Source organism: Osmerus eperlanus, chromosome 12 (assembly GCF_963692335.1).
Source record: "Osmerus eperlanus chromosome 12, fOsmEpe2.1, whole genome shotgun sequence".
NCBI classification, from domain to species: Eukaryota; Metazoa; Chordata; class Actinopteri; order Osmeriformes; family Osmeridae; genus Osmerus; species Osmerus eperlanus.
The window spans coordinates 15,686,101-15,705,956 of record NC_085029.1 but is presented as its reverse complement, the minus strand read 5'-3'; the positions used below and the strand labels follow the sequence as shown (position 1 = coordinate 15,705,956).

The following is a 19,856-nucleotide window of genomic DNA, read 5'->3' as shown; positions in this document are numbered from 1 at the left end:
ATTATGATGTAATTCTAAAACAAACCAATGCAGGTTTTTGGTTCATACCTTTCCTTTAGGATGTGATAACTGGTTGGATGTAATGCTGTCAAGCCTGTAGGCCTACCCAATTTGGTATTATTAATATTTTGTGAGATATTAACAAATACTTTAGCTTTAGACTAATCAATATTATAAACAATCACTTTGGTGCCATGTGATGAGATTTCAGACGGTATTTCTGTTATGCCGTGATTTACTGCTTTGTATGCCTGCTGCAGAATTCGCGAGACAAAACGCGAGTAGGCTGAAGTTGCTGTTGTAGGCTAATGACGGTTTGATCTGTCTACAATAAACTACAAAAAGGGATGTCGTTTTTTATACGGTCAAGCTGAATAAAATGTTGGTTATTAAACGTTTGGTTTTATCTTGTATAGCTTTGTTTTGAAATGTAATAATTGGTCATATATTTTATACTACTGTAATATTACGTAATCTTTCTGTTAAGAGAAGACCTGAGCTATTAAAGACAAGACTCACCCAAACAAGAGTGTTATGTTTACTAATGAAATCTAAAGAGTTCTCTTTCAGTGGCTAATACAAAGAGCCACGAAATAAGAATAACGGCTTTCATTGGCTAACGTTCAAAGCCGGAAATGCAACTATCGGCCAATCACAATCACGTAGCAGACTTTTCAAACCTGCCCCGCCATGTTTGTTTTTTTGTTGCTTTTTAGTCATACCTAGCAAGGGACTCTCAATAACATCTGAATCAGTCTGACCGTTGTAAATTAGTGCGGTATTTTGTAGCATATTCGTTTTTCTGTCATTTTAAAAGGTAGGCTAAGACCAAAACTTAAAAAACGTTTGCGGCGGCTAGACTCTGCTGCGTCTTGCTCGTCTTCTAGAGAGCGTAGCTTGCTAGCCAGATTGCCAAACGTTCATGCATCGATTACGATTAGACATTTTGTTATGTTTTGTAATATTTAGTTTTCTGAAAACTAATTACACACAAGTTGTTTCATACGATATGTCGTGGTTACCTAATTATTAACGTACATTATCTTCGTCTCGACTTGTGTTCAGCAGGATGGAGTCTCGGTTTGCAAGGCTCCGTCAGCGGGATAACAGTGTTGACATGCTAAGGCTAAAAGTGTCCAGGAGACGGTCCCAGACCCAAAAGGAGAACCGCGACCGGGCCCTAAACACCAGGAGGCAGCTGGACAAGCTTCCCGAGCACGACTGCTCTTCGTTGGAGACGTCTGGCATGGCGAACCAATCCACCGTTAAGGATAAAGCACCGAATATAAAACAATTGAAAAGTGAGTAGAATAGTGAAGGCATTCTCTATTGTAGTTACAGTAACACATTCACCACAGTGGTGTTAGAACAATCTTGTTTTTTTAAAATTTATTATCCGTCTTAGACTCGGCAGGTGAGGAACGTATGAAGATGCTTGCCCGCTACAAAGAGGCAAAAGAATTACAAAAGGAGAAGGAGAAAAGAGAAAAGGAGAGGAAGGGTGTGTTTAAGGTGGGCCTCTACCACCAGCAGGCCTCCCAGCCCTTTTGCCCTCTGCCCCCGGTCTCAGGAGCCACTAGCAGAACCAAGGTAAGAATGAGCTGCGAATCAAGCATACAGCAAATCAACTAAATGGTTATTTTCCTCCAGTTCAGTGCACACACATAGACACTTCAAGAATCATACACGGTAGTCCTGTCCTCAGACTTCATTTCCCTCACGGTGTCGTTTTTGTCTCAGTAAAACTATGACGACCTTGCTGTAGTGAAACCTCCTCTGTTCTAGGCTCCTCTTGTCTTAGGTTAGTATAGGTCTTGTCTTAAGTTAGTTTAGGTCTATAAGGTTAGTATAGGTCATTATGTGTATTGAGGTCTAGATGTAATATACAATATTGTATATTGCATACTACTTTTGTATATTAGGAGGTTTATTATTATATGTATGTAATCTATGCTCCTTGTACTCATGTTATGTAATGCTAGGTTGCTTTGCGTTGTCTTGTCCCAAGAATTTCAGTGCCCAGTCTGACCTTGTGTTGTTCTGTGCACCTGACAAATAAAACTTGAAACTCTACCTCACACACAGAAAAACACAGGCCCCACTGCTGCTGCAAAGAAAGGTTGGTTTTCTGTCCTGCTCACAGGTCCCACACCAAGCACCTGCCTGATTATTGATCAGCTCTGGATAGCATCATTTTAATCATTATTGTCTTCATGGATAAGTAAGAATTGTCACTGTCGTACATCAGTCTGAGCTCTGACCCCTGTGTTCCTGTAGTTGAGCCGGCTGGGAGGTTAACAAGGAGCAGAACAGCAGCTCTCAAACCCCCTCCAGCCCCTCCTGCCAGCAGGACCAGGGTTGCCATAGGTACCTCCGTCAAACACATGCCCTCCAATCACAACTGCATACCTCTCACTCACCACAACTCACCGTCACCTCGAAGTCCCTATAATCTCAGTTGTCTATAATGCTTCCTGAATCTCAAATTGTCGCCTTCTCGCCTGTATTTATCTTGCTGTCCCTTTCTATGTATGTACATGTATGCTGTATGTTCACATATTTATCCATTTAATCCGTCCTTATCCAGTTGAACCGGTTCCCAGAGCCCCCGTTACCAGGTCCTCTATCAGGCCTCAGGCTGAAAAGGCACCTGTGGTGAAGGACCAGCCGGCTGCAGGTGATAAGAATCTCTCCACAGTAGCCAAAACCCCTTCTGACAGGGCTTTTGGCTGCAGAACTGTGTTTTATTTATTTTTTACAAGATTTTCAGCCATTTGTAGTAAAACCGTATCACCAAAACATATATTTTCTTTTTGTGAAGGTGCCAGAGCCCTCAGGAACAGATCAAACATACAGCTGTCTGCAGTGCCCCCTGCTGGCAGAGGGAGGAACACTCTGAAGGTGAGCCTTAACCACGTGACATACTCCTGACTGTAAATTCATAGGCTACTAGTGTGTTTTGATTTAGCCTTCTAGGCGAATGAATGTAATATCACAACAGTTGGGCTTCGTATTGAACACGTGTTTCTCCGACGGCCCAGTCTCGTGATGTGCCGGAGGCTGTTTGCCCCCCCAGCCTCAGAGCCAGTGCAGAGGGGACGGTCTGCCCCCCCAGCCTCAGAGCCAGTGCAGAGGAGGAGATGGAGCAGGACTCAGGAACAAGCGCCCCAGCCCCAAACCTTGTCCCTACCAAGGCCCCAACTCCTCCCCTGTCCTCCTTCGCCCCGCAGGACTTTGTGTTCCAGCCTCCAGTAGGCCTGTCGTCCTTCCAGCCCATGCCTCTCACACCCCGCTCTGCTGAAGCCTTCCTGGCACCCAGGTGTGTGTGTTGGACTAGCACGGTGGCCGTCTTCATTCACCTCTCACATTCCTCGTGTGCTGACTTTTCTTTACCTCCCTCCCCTCAGTTGCACCTTCTCTTACCCGCCGGTTCCCCTCTTCTCTCTGGACAACCTGGATCCAGAGGCTGAGCTGAGCGCTCCTGCTGCCCCCAAGTCGCCTCTGCGCCTTCTGCCTCGCCCCTCTCCCCCCCTGGCCCCCCCGGCTCCAGCCAGCCCCCAGGAGCCCCAGCACAATGTGGCATACTTCAGGTGAGGGAGCAGGAGGGTTGTCAGTGGGCCACTGAACCATGTGATTGTTCATCCTTTGTTACACAATGCTGGATGCAAGTTCAACTTGACAACTTTAAGTTTACACTGTAAAACTTAGAAGCAATTGCACTCTGTGTGTGTGTGTGTGTTCCAGGTCAGCTATGGTCAGTGAGACAGACCGACTGTTCGGGCAGTGTGAACAGTGGGAACCGAGAGTGGACGACACCTCCATCCCCGAAGAGAGTGAGTCTCTCTCTTACGGCTTCCTTTTTTCATTTACCAACTGGCACGTGAAGCCCCTTCTCTGTGTGTGTGTAACCCTCTCCTCCTCCTCTGTGTGTGTAACCCTCTCTCCTTCTCTGTGTGTATAACCCTCTCTCCTCCTGTGTGTGTGTAACCCTCTCCTCCTCTGTGTGTGTAACCCTCTCTCCTCCTGTGTGTGTGTGTAACCCTCTCTTCTCTGTGTGTGTGTAACCCTCTCTCCTCTGTGTGTGTAACCCTCTCTCCTCCTCTGTGTGTGTAACCCTCTCTCCTCTGTGTGTGTAACCCTCTCTCCTCCTCTGTGTGTGTAACCCTCTCTCCTCCTCTGTGTGTGTAACCCTCTCTCCTCCTCTGTGTGTGTGTAACCCTCTCTCCTCCTCTGTGTGTGTAACCCTCTCTCCTCCTCTGTGTGTGTAACCCTCTCTCCTCCTCTGTGTGTGTAACCCTCTCTCCTCTGTGTGTGTGTAACCCTCTCTCCTGTGTGTGTGTAACCCTCTCTTCTCTGTGTGTGTAACCCTCTCTCCTCCTCTGTGTGTGTAACCCTCTCTCCTGTGTGTGTGTAACCCTCTCTTCTCTGTGTGTGTAACCCTCTCTCCTCCTCTGTGTGTGTAACCCTCTCTCCTCCTCTGTGTGTGTAACCCTCTCTCCTCTGTGTGTGTGTAACCCTCTCTCCTCCTCTGTGTGTGTAACCCTCTCTTCTCTGTGTGTGTAACCCTCTCTCCTCCCTCTCTCCAGTGCGGGATGGCATGCGTACGGTCATAGGCCAGGCTCGACTCCTTATGAAGGAGAGGTTCGGGCAGTTCCGGGGCCTGGTGGACGACTGCGAGCTGAGCCGTGGGGAGAAGATCACCACCTGCACCGACCTGCAGGGCTTCTGGGACATGGTCTACTACCAGGTGGGCTCCTCCCTCCGGGTCCTGGAGGTGAAGGGAGATGAGCCGAAATGGATGAATTGTCATCCATCTTTTTCTCTGTTCTCTTCCTCCTTCTGTCCTTTCTCCCAGGTGGAGGATGTAAACAGGAAGTTTGGTGCTCTGTCAGAGGCGGAGTCTCGAGGCTGGCAGGAAGAGCATAAGCCCCCGCCCAGACAGAAGAAGATGGTCAAGGTGAGACGAAGGCTAGCCGGTCTTCTAGAGGAGCACTTATGTGTTCATGCTGAAAGACTTCAACTGCTCAGGTAAACGTCCGTTTCCTTAACGCGCGTCTCCCTCTCCCCCCCCCGATCAGAAGCCGCCTCCATCGGCGCCCTCTAAGCCCAACGCCGGCCCGGGAGCCAACGTGGCGGCCAAGTCTCGCCTGGCTGCCATCAAGGCTGCCATGAAGGCCAGACAGCAGGCCGCTGAGGCTGAGAAGGCAGACCAGGCCGAGCCCACAGCCAGCGCTGAGGAACACCCAGCCCTGGAGCCTCCGGACCGCCAGGACCAGGCTCCTGAGACGCTGGTGTTCAATGGAGGCTTCTTCCAGGTGGAGAGCCCAGCCAAACTCACTGGTAAGAGCTGATGGATGGCGGGAGTGGAGAATTCAAGGGATGACAGTGGGGAGGAGGTGCTGGAGAAAGGAAGTTGTTATTCTGGGGCTTTACAGTATTTGGGAAAGTTCCTATCCAAGCTTGTCAAGAAGAAGTTTGTTGACCTTTGCTTGTTGACTCTGACCAGGTCCCGTGCGCAGGTCGTCTCGTCTGGTTGGTGCTGTGCTACCCCAGCCCTCCCCCTGCCAGGGCTCCAGCCTATCCACACCCAGCAGGACACGATCCTCCTGCACTGCCTCCCCTCTGGCCCTCCCTCTCCGCTGCACCCCAGCACGCACCCCTGCCTGCCTCAAACTCACCCTAGCCCACACCCCCAGACCCCAGGCCCACACCCCCAGACCCCAGGCCTGCACCCCACAGTCCAGTGTCCATGATCCAGCCAGAGGATCTCTCTGCTTCTCCCCTGTCATAGAGGCTCCTCCCAACAAGCAGGACGAGGTAGATCACATTGCTTGCAACCAATCAGAGGTGAATACTGAGGGGTCTGAGCACATCAGCCAACCACAGCTGGCCGTTGATGTTCCACCCCAAATCCTCAGCCAGTCAGTGCTGGCCGTAGAGCCCCAGGAATCAGACGGCCTTGCTGTGTCTGAGGAGGTCGGCCCTGTCCCGTCCACCCCTGCACGCCAGGGAAGAGCAGCATCACCAGAGGCCTGTGATAGCAGCGTGCCCCTCATCACCAGCCTGTACCCCAGTCTGCCGCTCTCCCCACCCAACCTCCCCCTCTCTCCCCCCAGCCGCAGAGCCGACTCACCCCCCTCCTCCCCAACCAACAGCCCCGCTCTGAGCTTCAGCCTCTCCCCCTGCTCAGCTCGCACCCCAGCCAGGGTGGAATCCAGCCTCCTCCCCCTCTCCTCCCCCAGCCCAATGTCCTCCTCCCCCCCTGCCATCCAGATCTCCTCTCCAGCCCTACTCAGCAGTCCTGATGTCTGTGACAGGTAGGAGACGGTACTTATTTCCGGATCAATCTCTCCATCTCATAGAACCACAACACCAAACGCCCCAAAAAAAAATGGACTCTCTAGAAGAGCTTTGACTGAACTGTTTGTTCTCTCCTGTCTTCCTCCCAGTCCCCTGCACGATGACTCCATCTCTGAGGTAGGTCTTTGACTAGTCTAGTCTGTTCCAGATGCGAGTACAGCACCACACTTGGTCTATAAAGATTCACTGGTCTAAAAGATGAACATTCGCATGCGTTTCTGACAGGTGGTCACTTTGCAGGATTGTGAATGAGGCCCCAAATCCATGGTATACACGACACAACACATCATTCAGACAACTTATTCAGACTATTTTTTGCAGCAGGGTGTTCCACAGTTGGACTTTGAGCGCTACCTCCAACCAGCTACCAGGCCCAGCCTCTCGCCCCAGGCAGCGCTTGGCTCAGAGATGTCCTCTCCCACCATGGACGTTGAGATGGACAGTCCAGGGGCACAGCCTGGAGATCACACTCAGGATGAAGTCACCCCCATAGGTGTGTGTGTGGCAGAGCTGGGCTTGTTGTACTTATGAGTTATGTGCCAGGCACAGGAGTGTATTAAACCCACAACTATCTATGCAATAGGACTTTGGTGATGGTGAAACTAAGCATAATAGTTTCTTATCATTGGGTGGTTTAGCTGGTTGGATGTGTTCACAGTGGTGTCTATCTGTCTCACTCCAATCACAGCCTTCCCTCGCATCGCACAAACCTTCACCCCACGGACACCACAGGTTAATTCCTCGGCTTTTCTTTCTCACCCTAACCCTTTTGTCGAATGTAGCTGGAACAATGTGTTTTCATATTTTTCCGTTTCAACTTACTCCTAGTATTTGTCTTACCTGAATGCCGTGTACACGCCCTCACCTGTCTGCCTCTCCCCCTTCCAGGCAGCGGAGCACCTGTTGTTCTTCAGCCCTGACCCCAGGGAGAGGATCCGCCAGTCAGTTTGTCCCAGTGACCTCATGGTCTTCACTCCTCCCGGCGACAGATGAGCTACTCGTGCTTTTGGTTCCACAGCCTGTTGGCTACATAGGCCTTCGGTACAGGAAAGTAGTGGCCTTGTCAAATCACTGATGTAATTATTTTCTATCTAGTTCAGTCATCTCGCTATTTCAAACGTTTTTTTTCTGGTTACATCGTTTATTTTTTTTCCGGCTTGCATTCTTATCAACATTCTAGATGTTACTTGTTACTTGTTTTTAAGCTCTTCTTTGAGACCTGTTTTGTGGATTTTCTTTATTTTCACCAGTGGAAAAGTACTTTGGAAATAATGCTCATTTTATATGTATCCCTTTTAAAGAAATTAGATTTTTTACTGAGCTTGATGAAGTACAGAGTGTAATGGTTCAAGAATTACATTAGTTCTGTAAATAAAGTTTTCAAACAAAGATCTCCTTTGACATTTATAATTATTCATTTCACTTTAAAGATTTTATTTTATAGCATCTAGCAACAACACTGATCCAGCTATCATAAAGCAGAGTTCCTTGTTAACATGCATGTTGAGCTACAAAATGTGTACAAGCTAACTGTCTAGAGCCAGTGGATAACCAGTAGTTCCATAGGAGAGCAGTCCCAGCCCTCCCTGTGCAGAGTACAGCACCAGGATCCATCTGGGGTCTATTTCTTCTTCTTCTTTGCCGCGGCGGCGGGGGGCTGTTTCATGACTGCTACGGAAGTGGCGGAGGCCACGGGGGTGGCTTGAGGCGAGGGGTTTGGCTCATCCTCCACACCGTCTCTCTCTGCCTCCTCGTCCTCTTCCTCCTCCCGCCGTCTCTCCTCCTCCTCGGCCTCCCACACTTCCCTCAGCCTGCGGCAGTAGAGGTACACTTGTGACTTGTCATGCTACAACAGGTTTTTCTTGCTCTCAAACGGTCACACATTCCAGCATCCCTAGAGAGGTCTCTAGCCTGCCAGGTCATATGCTTACCGGGCCCGCTCTTTAGCCTTGGCCAGGTTGATGCGAGCGCAGGCAGCCTGCCGTAGCCGGTGCTCCTGCACCTCCCTGTTCAGCAGCAGGCTGCGGTTGTACGCCGGGTAGAACACCTGGCTGAAGAACTGCTGGGTTCTCTGGACCCAGGCTTCCAGCTCCCCCGGGCCCTCGCCCCCGGCAACCACCACTGCCGCCCACCTGTCCTCACTTGGCTCTGGAGGCATGACATCACTGTCAGACATGTGAGTGAAATAACTCTGATATATTAAGATCATGGGTGTGTCTGTGGAGGCAGGCAGAAGACCTGTGCTGTTGGGATGAGGAGGGCGGGAGGATAGGTTGGTCTCTATACCCGACCCAGGGCTGACCCCTGCAGCACCACTAGAACCCTCGTCTCTCCTCTCAGTGACCGACGAAAGAGTTGCAGAGCCACCGGCTAGCTCTACAAACACACACACACAACCATCCAGCCACAGTATGAGGTTGGGAAAGATTCCACCACAACGTTGGTTACATCCTGAGACCTGTGAAGACCCATCACAGGATGTGAGGCTATGTGAGAGGCAGGAAGTACAGTCACAGAAACACGGTCCAGATATGTAGAAAGGCTGTAGCGGGGGGTAGAGAACAAACCTCCGGTCTCAGATGTGAGCTTGCCTTCAGGCCTGGGACTGTGCCTGGGCTCCAGACCCTCATGAGTGGACGTCTGCAACACCTCCTTGGACTTCCCCACCTTCCGGAAGAAACAAACAGCCTCTAGCAGCAGGACTAACACTAGGCTGGCTTCTGGGAGGGAGCCATGCCCTCGCTGTGTGACCCACCTCGGTTGACTTGGGGCTGGATGGGGAGGTGTTGGGGTTGGAATTATTCACAAGAGCTCCAGTCTGGAAGGAACAGCAAATGTATTGACTAGTTTGGTGGTTGATTCAATGATTGACATCAATACAAGAATCCAAAGATGATTGTTTTCTGTAGCACTGTAGACCTTACTGCATCACTTATCCCACTTCAAGAGCGGATGCACCCTAGTAAGAGTACAAGCACATCAGATGGGAATGGTAGGGGTCAGGGGCGGCGCCAGATCATTTTTAATGCAGGTGCTGAGGGGGTGCTATCATTGACATATATATATATATAATACTATTAATAAATGAGCAAAACTTGGTCCTGATGCTAATTTGAAAGGAACTGCAGTTGTGCTAGCTGCCGTCTGCATCCGCGGCAAACGCATCAGCGGACTGCTCCGTGTCAGACTCCGTACAATTAACATCCGATTGTCCGATCGGATTTTCCAGAAATTATTTTTGGGGGTGCTCTCGAGGGGCTTTGGTCTTTCTTGGGAGTGCTGAAGCACCTGCTAGCCCCTCCCTAGTGCCGCCCATGGCAGGGGTGCAAAAGAGACTGACCGTGGTTGAGGGTCTCTTTGTGGCATGCAGGGGACTCTCTCTGGAGTCCTCCACTGGGGTGCCCCTCCAGGTGTTGGGTGGGGGGCCCGGCTCGGCCACCCCCTCTGTCCCACAGTCTTCAACCAGGTGACCTTTGACCTCGGCACAGCCCAAGAGCACCTCGAAGAACTCCAGGAACGTCATCTACGGTAGAGAGGATTCAGCATGAGGTCAAGAGAAGTAACATAATCACAATAGTGAATCAGCAGTGGAACCATCTGCTTGTAGGTTGGAAGTGAGCCAGGCTGGACAGAATGACGATGAGTCAGATGGCTGAGCGGTAAAAGAATCGGGCTATTACTCAGAAGGTTGCTGTTTCAATTCCCGGCCGTGCCAAAAACAACGTTGGCAAGGCACTTCACCCTACTTGCCTCGGGGGGAATGTCCCTGTACTTACTGTAAGTCGCCCCGGATAAGAGCGTCTGCTAAATGACTAAATGTAATGGTCATTTACTGATCCTACATGTTTGGTTAACCCCAGTATTGCCTGATGGTTTGAATGGGGGCATTGAAACTGTAAATGTTAATAGATTCATAAGTATCTACCAAGGTAGAGAATGACAGTGTGACTGACCTCCAGATCCAGGTTATAGTGTTCCTGGTGGAACACAACAGGAGTGTCTGTGGAGATGACCTCCAGCAGTCTCCTGGTGGTCAGCTCTGCATCAAACAGAGCTAGTTCCTAGTGGAAGCATGAATACAAGATTTATTTGCCGAGATGGGAAGTAACGAAGTACAAATACTTTGTTACTGTACTTAAGTAGATTTTTCTGGTATCAGTACTTTACTTATTTTTTTCTTCGGAAAGGTTGAAAAAATATTTTCAAAAAAAGGTTTTGCGAAAAGTCCTCCTTTAAACATGAGTATCTGTACTTCTACTTGAGTGAAGGATGTGTGTACTTTTGCCATGTCTGTTTATTTGTATCACACACATACTCCTATTGTACTTCTCTGAAATGACTTCCTACTCAGTCTTTGTTACTTCCAATAATGTCATAATCTCTGTCTGCAGTGTGATGGTAGACTATGAGACTACATTTGTTTTATTTGTTCATGTATATCATACAAGACAGTATTCTAACACTCATTTGGCATCTCTATCCTGAACGTGTCTGTCCTAACAAGCCAGTGGCAGCCAGTACCTTGAACATCAATATGAAGTCTCTGGTCGTCATGGTGGAATCTGCTGTGGGCCGGGGCTTGCAGAAGGCCTGGTAGATCTCCCAGCATCTCTGGATGTAGTTTGCAGCTACCACCGCTCGCACAGGGTGGCTGAACAAGAGCCCTGAGAGGGGAGGGGTCATGTTTAGGTGTGTGGGGGTGTGGGTGTGTGTGTGGGTGGGTGGGTGGGTGTGTGTGTAGGTGTGTGTGTGTAGGTGTGTGTGTGGGTGGGTGTGTGTGTAGGTGTGTGTGTGTAGGTGTGTGTGTGGGTGGGTGGGTGTGTGTGTAGGTGTGTGTGTGTAGGTGTGTGTGTGGGTGGGTGTGTGTATACCTTTCACAGTCTTTGCATTGGGGATGATGTCCTCATTCATCAGTTTGGAGAAGCAGGAGACCAACACCGGAGTGTTCCCAGAGGTGCTGGGACAGAGAGGGAGACAGGCGTGTCATACTCTGAGGGTGCTCTGAACATCTATGGATTTCCTGGAACATGTACTTGAAATATTAAATAGTTCACAACTCATTTGTGAAATGGTTCTTGCAACAAAAAAAAACTAGGTCAGGCTTACTCCAAGTCCTTGTGGTAGGTGTGGTAGGCGAGAACAACCACACTTCTGAGGAACTTCCTGAGGAGCATGGTGGAGAAGGGCAAGTGGACCTCCTCTGCAGAAACATCCTCTGGAACACAAGATCACAACGCAGAAAGAGCTGAGTGATCCTTTGTCTTCAATACTCCTCATGGGAATAACTGCACAAGAGGAATGGTAAACAGGGAGTCAAGTGGCTGAGCGGTTAGAGAATCGGGCTAGTAATCTGAAGGTTGATTCCCGGCTGTGCCAAATGACGTTGTGTCCTTGGGCAAGGCACTTCACCCTACTTGCCTCGGGGGGAATGTCCCTGTACTTACTGTAAGTCGCTCTGGATAAGAGCGTCTGCTAAATGACTAAATGTAAACAGTGGGCATGTAACAGTAACCTTATCATCATTAGGCCTCACCTCCAGCAATGTGATTACCAGCCATGCTGTTTCCAAGCAGTGACCTTATCTAAACCATAACCCTCTTATAAGCAGGCCTCACCTCCAGCAATGTAACAGTTAACCCGAGCCAGAGTTGTAGATGACCAATCATTAGCCCTGCTAGTATGGATAATCAGACCTAACAGTAGAGTACGTGTAACATCAGGTTCAACCCTTATTCTCAGTAGGCCTCACCTCCAGCGATGCAGCGGTCCACCTGTGCGAGGGTGATGGCGCCGGGGTGCGCGCTGCAGTCCTTCAGCAGACGCCACAGCTGCAGGCGGGAGAGCAGGAAGGTGTTGTCAGGGGAGGGGGCGTGGCCTAAGCTGCTGTAGAAGGTGTAGATGGAGCGCAGCTCCGTGATGTGACGCAGCACCGCAAACTCCACCTGGGGGAGAGGAGGGGGAAACACGGAGGAGGAAGAGGTCTACACGAGGGTGGACGCAGGTTATGTGTTTACTTAAGAGAGTCAGGTGGATGAGCGGTTAGGGAATCGGGCTAGTCATCTGAAGGTTGCCAGTTTGATTCCCGGCCGTGCCAAATGACGTTGTGTCCTTGGGCAAGTCACTTCACCCTACTTGCCTCGGGGGCAATGTCCCTGTACTTAGATAAGACCCTGTACTCTGGATAAGAGCGTCTGTTAAATGACTTGTAATGTAAATCCAAGATCTGACGGGGTACGGTTTCCTCTGACCATGCGACTGAACAGACCTGTTTGAGCTCCATGCCTCTGCGGCTTTCCGGAAACTTCTCCAGTAGGGTGGTGATGTCCAGAGCCATGTCTGGCCCCAGCACAGTAGAGGCACTATCCCCACCATCTAGCTCTAGACACCTGGGGGAGGTCCCTCCAACACAACCAAACACACACAGCTTACAGTATGCATTGTACAGCACATACATATAACAACAAATTGTCGTTTAGGGGCTTTTGTGACAGTTAAACTGAAGGGTCTGTACAGCTAAGTAAATCGTGTCTTACCATCCTCTGGCAGGGGTGTGTGTGTTCTAATTCCCCTCAGGTCTGGGGTCTTGCAGCCATCTAGGCAAAACGCAGGGAACTCCGCCATGTGATCGTCCACAAACTCCCCCTCAAACACCCGGCCGTTCTTGAATATGAACTTTCCCTGTACAACACAGAAGAACGTATCTGATCTATGAACGATGTATTCAACAAGGTCACATTAAACGTTGTACCTGTGACTTATGACTAATGACTTATAACTAATAAATGACTAAATGTAAATGTGACTTTGAGTGTGTTTGATTTCAGTCACACCTGTCCATGCTTTTTGTTGCCCTTCCACTGGCCCTGGTAAAGAGCGCCGCTGGCATAGTAAAAGCTGCCCTCTCCGTGACGCAGACCCTGAACAAACTGCCCCTGGTACTCGTTCCTCAGAGGGTACTGGGAGCCATGCACACGCTTCAGGAACCAGGTGTGTGTCCCTTGGCCATGCTGAGAGACAAGCAGGAGAGCGTGTGAGATGACTGACTCCAACACGTACGATATAACCACACTAACTAACCAGCTAAATGAAGTGTGGCTGCACATGTAGGAAGCTTTCTAGTCTCATTTCCAACTGAGTCTGAAGGGAACTGGTGCTGGTGACCCAGATTAATATGAATTTCACAACTTATTTAACACTTAAACATAACCAAGTTCCAAATCTACTGTGTCTACCCCACGTCACTACAGTGACAGGAGGAGTCAGGTGGCTGAGCGGTTAGGGAAGCGGGCTAGTAATCAGAAGGTTGCCAGTTCGATTCCCGTCCGTGCCAAATGACGTTGTGTCCTTGGGCAAGGCACTTCACCCTACTTGACCCTACTTGCCTCGGGGGGAATGACTAAATGTAAATGTACAGTCATGTGCTATACTGATAGCACAGTGGTATACTGGTGCATCCCACCTGGATACCATTCTCCCAGGTACCACTGTAGCGCTGGCCTAGCTGGAGCCAGTCCATCCTGCCTTCTCCGTGTCTGAGGTTGTTCCTCCACTGCCCCTCGTATGTGTTTCCTGACAGGTAGCTGCCAAGACAGAGCACACCCACACACACCCACACACACCTGCATTATCTACTCATGCCTGGAGGGAAATGCAGAATACTTGGACACATCACATGGACTGCAAAGATGAAGAAAAGCGTAGGCTGGCTAGTGAATATGTTTTGAATTTGACATCTGAAAGCTGAAGTCCATCTCACCATCTCACCCCCCATCCCTCTCTGCTGTTACTGACCCAGTCTCCTTCATACCAGGAAGAGGACTCCTGGTTATAGTATATGGTGCCCTGGTACACAGATACACAGTCAACGGTTCATGCCACACAACTATCAATATAAACCTAGATACGAGAATGTTTTATTTCATAAATGGAATTGATCAATTATGGTGTACAGATAGTTACTTTTCCATGTCTCTTGCCGTGGTGCCATTGACCTCTGTAGACCACTGAGGCAATGGCACAGCTGTAGGTTCCCACACCATGACGGATACCATTGAAGACTTCCCCTTCATAGGAGCTGCTGTCCAGCCAGGTGTAGATGCCATAACCCTGGGGCACGTTGGACGCAAACTCCCCCTGTGAGAGTATGATGGAAGCGCTCAGAATTGTCTCTTCACAGTAAAGGGGAAGAAAGTGAGTCAAGCCTACCTCATATTTCACTCTATCTGCCCATGTGTAGGTTCCTCGGCCGTTCATAAGACCCTCTGAAAAACTGCCCTGGGATATGAGAATTTGATAATGGATTCTGTTCAGGGTTTTCATGGAGGAACATTAACGAAAACGTCACAGTCAGGTTAGCTGGCTACAGCAAGCTACCTTGTAAACATGTCCTCCGTGAAAGTATGCGACCCCTTCACCGTGGAACTGGTCTCTATCCTTCTCCCCCTCGTACCTGTGAATGTTTTTTTAGTTTTTTTTTTACTTACACTTTTTTATTAATCGATTAGAAATGTCTATAGGATAGACCGACGACTCACCTTTGAATTATGAGGTTGTGAAGAATTTGCACCTCATGAAATTCATAGTCACTTCTCTCCAGATGTTTGTCCGTGAGCGGTGGCTGGGATGAGAATGACGCTGTCATCAGATCGGTGTCTGACTCCTGTTCGGATTCATGGTCTAGAACCTGCGGCTCCCATTCATCACTAGTGGTGAAGCTATTTACCAACAGTTTACTGAGAGATATTTCCGGTGTGTTCTTTTCAACTTTCTTCTTTTTGTCCCCTTTTGCCATTTTTTCACCACTTACAGTTACAGGCGACCCTTTTCCGTAAACATCTTCTCTATAGCAACAAAGAAGTTGGTTGCTAGGGACACACTCCTGACATGGGGTCAACGTTGGGTCCAAAAACCCGTTGATTTAGGTTATTATTTGGTTGAACCAAAGTCAAGTAGCCTTCGCTTACAAACGTCGCGTAAATATTTTGTATTGTCTCTCTGGTTTTCGCCATGGCTAATCTTGACTACCCTGAAGCTTATCTCTCACAAATATAGGCTTATGTTTGTTTTGGGCACATTTTGCCACACTAATCTGAACATGAATGAAGCACGCCCTCTTGTGGCCAATACATGGGTCTAGGCTACAATGAGCTACTCTTTAAAAAAGAGTATGGAAAAGAACACAATTTTATTTGTGGAAACCAGTGCTTGGAAGAATTTGGAAAAACCTTATCGGTATAAAACACACTGCAAACTGGCTGACATGGCTTCGTGCAACCACAAGAATGCTTCCCCTGAGAAACGGTCAAGGGGAATTCTTGAAAGACAAGGAGATATATGTGTTGTGGTCTCCAACATGATTGTTCAAAAGGTTCCTGGCTCTGTCAAGGAAACCCCAGACTACCCTAGACAACCACAGGCCTGCATGCATGAACACTGTGCTTGAATTCACCTCACAAAACCTTCAATACAGTCATACTTCAAGTCTTTCAGGATTTAGAGTGTTTTCTCTTCACAATCTCATTGACTTCTTTTTGATACTTGAAATTAGTCATAGTAAGCATTAAAGAGACAGTGATACCAGGACACCACTGTAGTTTGAGGAAGGGAATTATAAAACATTGTGGATCCTCAACCCTGAGATATGCAAATGGTGCTTCTCAACACAATTCAATCTCATCCATTAATCTGTTGATTAGTGATGGGGGATAGGTACATTTTAAGAGATTCTGGGTTAGAGCGCATGGCTTTGATTTATTGAAGTTTTAAGGTTAATAGGATGGCTGATCCTAAAATCGCCTTAGTTATACTGCACACACCAGTAGACTTGTTGGACGCTGGGGTTCAAGGGTAACGGTTTTCCAAAACAATTGATTATCGTGATTGATATGAATGATGAAGTTAAGTACTGTGTAAAGACATACCTCTTGGGTGCATCACAGTGTGGGTCATTATTTTATTTCACTGCCTAAGTAAACAAATAACCACACGAGGGCGCTCACTTGCATTTGATTAAACAGGTAGGTTTCAGACCAGACACTTTACAATGAGTATTGAAAGTGAACTTGAAAGCAATAGGTTTCCTCTATAGTCATTGGGAAGGTTATTCAATAATGTTACGTGCACATAATTTCAGTTTAGTTGCTAGTGGAAAACATTTGACTGCTTGCCCACCTATCATGATCCAAATTGGCAGCGGTTTCTGATGGTTGTTATTGGATGCATATTATTGCGGTTTCATCAGGAGGCGTGCGCCTTTTTCTCATTGGTTGAAAAAGCTGGCAGTCATTCGCTCTGTCGTTTTGTGTACCTCCTCTCCTCTCAACTGACTGGCTCCCCGTGGCTTTTCGCTAAATATCAGCCTAAGAACGTTTTCAGCAGCTTGCGTACTGTTGCTACAGACGTAGCACTCTAAAGGCATGACCAAGGACTGTTTTGCAAAGTTAGGTCAGTGTAATCGCGGAGTTTCACCCTGAAGAGAACAACAAGCGTCAATCGGACGGACTGAGCTGCAATGCAATCCGTAAAACCACTTGGACTTGGTTGAAATATAGGTGAAACTGCAACTCTAATATTGTGCCGTGCCTCTGCCATGGAGCCTCACCGGACCCACGTAAAGCAAGAGGCCGGCCGAATTGTCACCTGTATTTGATTTTTCGGATGCCAAAATGTTCGTGAAGGACTAACCAAGAAGGAACGCAAGTAAATTGTGTGGATTCTCATCGATATTACCAACTTCGATGTAAACCAGCCTGTGAGCCAAAAGTTATTGCAATAGCTCCACCAGCTGAGCCGTGGGAGGTACCTCGCGAGCAGCAAGATGATTACGATCATTGATATTACTTAATTCCTGTGCCCGTTACTTGTAGGCATTAGTCGATTTTAACGAGATTCGCTGTGTTAAACTGATAGCCAAGAAGACGATCCGTTTTGAATGCCGTTACTGGAAGACTTTCACCAAGCCTCTCAGGAATAGTGGGGTGGTCTTTTGAAAGTTTTTCTGGGCATTTTTTCTCCCCAAGACCTCCCATATCGGGCTTTTGAATGTGTTTTATGTTGGCATGTTGGACTAGTGGATAGAGCAGTGTTCCACAGCTGTTGAAAGCGACCTAGAAATCATACAAATTGGATTGCGCAGTTTGAAAAAGGGAACTCTGGTCATTTACCTTTCTGTTGGCACCTGTGTCCGTCAACCATGTCCTCAAAAGACAATCCCTGTCGGAAATTCCAAGCCAATATTTTCAACAAAAGTAAATGTCAGAACTGTTTTAAACCGAGAGAATCTCATTTATTGAACGACGAGGATTTAAACCAGGTAATTAGATACTGACGATTATGCATGTATAAACCAAACTAACGTCATTCTTTCATAAACTTTTTCTTTCATTCCGCCCTATCATTCCGCTGACTAATCCCCGATGAGTGTGTGTATAGAGCCTATGGCTGACGATTCCGTTTATTGAGCTTGACATCATCAAATATAAACTGTCAGGTTTAAAGGTTTGGTTGATTTGGTGTAATTAGCTATATGGCCCACGCGTATGCCAACAGTTATCTCAACTCTGAGTCATTACTCTTGAATATGTCATTATGTCAGTGTCACACCTGTGTATGTCAAAGGTGCTTTTGCCCAGGTTTACTATCTCAGCATTTTTTATTTGTATTTGTGCAGTCAGGCTTAGCAATGGGTGAACCTAATTGGTACAGGTGAGAATTATCCTTGGAGTGACTGCACAGACACATTGAATCATTTAAGCTGAAGTCCTTTTAAAAGCATAATAATCACAGCTTCTACTCCCCAAAGGACTATTAGAAGCATCATGGCCAGGTGAACCTTGACCATGCATCCCTTTACAGTCCTGTCTGTCTCTAGCACAGGGGACGTTTGGCATGAAATGTACATCCGGTTAGACTGAACTATGCTGACTTTCACTATCGTTACTAAGACGGCTTTACTAAGCTGTTTAAAGGCAGGGGGTCCTTTAGTCACATTCGAGGACTCTGCCGTCCTTTCACTCTCCCCCTCCCCGCTCTCTCTCCCTCTCTCTCCCTTTGACACAAGCTCACACTTAAAGAAGGGAAGAGAAAGACAAAATGTTTTTTTTGGCTTGATGTCTCGAGGTGTTGGTTGTTTTCCAGAGCAGGTGATCTATAAAAAAAGAAGGGTGGTGCGTATTACAAAGCATTGCACATCATATGATGAGCTCCCTCCCTCCCTGGTTAAAAATAACATTGAGGTTTAGCCTGTTGTCATACTCTGCACAATGTTTGATGTATGTGTTATCATGTCTGAGTTAATAGGCTGGACTCCCAGCAGGAGCTTTGCTGTCAGACACAGGGCTAGTTAGCTCAGAACCCAGCTGCAGCAGACAGAATACTTTTGCTCAGTATGTCTCATTCCAAACATATTTTCAGTGGAAGCTTTTGTCATTCCCTCAGTATTTTCCCTCCCCCTCACCACCGCTAACCCTCAGTGCAGTATTACATCGTCATTAGGATGGAGAGGGGATGAGGGAGTTGTGAAATGAGCACTACTACACAGTATCTGTCTCTCTCGCTCTCTGACTTTTGTCTCTTTTACTCTGTCTCTTTTCTTCTATCCCTCACAAACACACATGCACTCACAAATGACTGCATTTAACCATTGAAGGGTAAAAGCTGACCTAGATCCGCCTTGCCGGTTCTGTCCCTGGAGAATGTGCCACTGGCCCCCCCCCCGTCTGGCCATGTGAGGAGAGATGAGCCCTTTCTGTTCCCGGCCATGCCCTGTCTCTCTCGCTCTCTCTCTCGCTCGCTCTCGCTCTCGCTCTCATATCAGGGAATGGAAATGACATTCCTCCAGATCCATCTGACCCCCCCACCCCGACTGCTCTCTCCTCGGTGGCGTTATCATATAAGTAGAGGCTTAAACTGAACTGTCAGATGGAATCCTGCTCTCCATGAACCCCCCGCTGTGTCCCAAGATGGTTACCAGGGCCCCAGTATCAATATTTAAGCATATCAGCACTCAGACATGTGTGTGTAGGAAAGGTTAGCGATGCTGTGCCAGGGTTGGGTCACGTCACTGGTGCTTCGGGCCCTCAGTAGACGCGTCCAAGTGTCGCTAGCCAGCGCTGTGATCATGCCTTCATGCTAATCCAAGCAACATACTGTCCTGCAAAGACATGGTAATCGGAGAGAAAGTAGGCTTACCGTGGATTACAAGCGAACATCGACAGAATGAGCTTCTGACTTGGGAGTGCATGAGAGGAATATGTTGACATCTTGACTGCACAAGGAAGTATTGTGTTTATGGTTTTCCACAAGCAGAAAGATGTGGACATGGAATTATAGCTGAGTACTTTACATAAGCCAATTTGTTTGTTTAGGTATTTAGGTGTAAGCGCTAGCCAGACAAAACAGCCAAAGTATCCAACTCCATGCAGTTATTATCCCACACTCATACCAATCCCTGCAGATCAAGTTGTAGCTCACAGAGCTCAGGTTTGTGGTGTTACATA

At 48.1% G+C, this 19,856-nt stretch overlaps 3 protein-coding genes across 15 annotated transcripts in view; 2 read left to right on the top strand and 1 right to left on the bottom strand.

The window, feature by feature from the left end:
• Window positions 1-669: 669 nt before the first annotated feature.
• On the top strand, window positions 670-7,486 carry dlgap5 (discs, large (Drosophila) homolog-associated protein 5). 4 transcript variants are annotated; one of them, XM_062474565.1, is made up of 18 exons: window positions 670-817; window positions 1,066-1,301; window positions 1,406-1,590; window positions 2,086-2,119; window positions 2,278-2,367; window positions 2,588-2,677; window positions 2,822-2,901; window positions 3,042-3,319; window positions 3,408-3,590; window positions 3,745-3,833; window positions 4,587-4,747; window positions 4,856-4,957; window positions 5,079-5,340; window positions 5,507-6,317; window positions 6,450-6,477; window positions 6,685-6,853; window positions 7,049-7,092; window positions 7,249-7,486. In XM_062474565.1, the coding sequence occupies exons 2-18, from the start codon at window positions 1,070-1,072 to the stop codon at window positions 7,351-7,353; spliced, it is 2,943 nt and encodes a 980-aa protein (XP_062330549.1). In that variant the 5' UTR covers window positions 670-817; window positions 1,066-1,069; the 3' UTR covers window positions 7,354-7,486. The 4 variants fall into 4 exon arrangements, with proteins under 4 accessions (XP_062330549.1, XP_062330547.1, XP_062330550.1 ...); XM_062474563.1 differs by having other exon boundaries at window positions 6,682-6,853; XM_062474564.1 differs by having other exon boundaries at window positions 680-817; window positions 1,069-1,301; window positions 6,682-6,853.
• Window positions 7,487-7,664: 178 nt separating this feature from the next.
• On the bottom strand, window positions 7,665-15,226 carry rsph10b (radial spoke head 10 homolog B). Its single transcript, XM_062475392.1, has 20 exons — window positions 14,895-15,226; window positions 14,734-14,809; window positions 14,566-14,634; window positions 14,320-14,493; window positions 14,117-14,202; window positions 13,820-13,940; window positions 13,191-13,367; window positions 12,894-13,038; window positions 12,626-12,759; window positions 12,110-12,302; window positions 11,467-11,575; window positions 11,232-11,317; window positions 10,882-11,024; window positions 10,314-10,421; window positions 9,701-9,883; window positions 9,116-9,178; window positions 8,928-9,027; window positions 8,599-8,736; window positions 8,292-8,508; window positions 7,665-8,171 (listed from the first exon to the last, which is right to left on the bottom strand). Exons 1-20 carry the CDS (start codon window positions 15,149-15,151, stop codon window positions 7,982-7,984), a joined length of 2,769 nt encoding a protein of 922 aa, XP_062331376.1. The 5' UTR covers window positions 15,152-15,226; the 3' UTR covers window positions 7,665-7,981.
• A 1,464-nt stretch (window positions 15,227-16,690) lies between these two features.
• si:ch73-103b11.2 (myosin phosphatase Rho-interacting protein) overlaps window positions 16,691-19,856 on the top strand; it is a 47,832-nt gene continuing 44,666 nt past the window's right edge. For 4 of the 10 annotated variants that reach the window (XM_062474555.1, XM_062474556.1, XM_062474553.1 and 1 more), the window contains exon 1: window positions 16,692-17,671. In XM_062474555.1, coding sequence (XP_062330539.1) covers window positions 17,552-17,671 — 120 coding nt within the window. In that variant the 5' untranslated portion in view covers window positions 16,692-17,551. Of the gene's footprint in view, window positions 17,672-19,856 lie in introns of all 10 variants that reach the window. The other 6 variants (XM_062474561.1, XM_062474562.1, XM_062474554.1 and 3 more) reach the window with 5 other exon arrangements.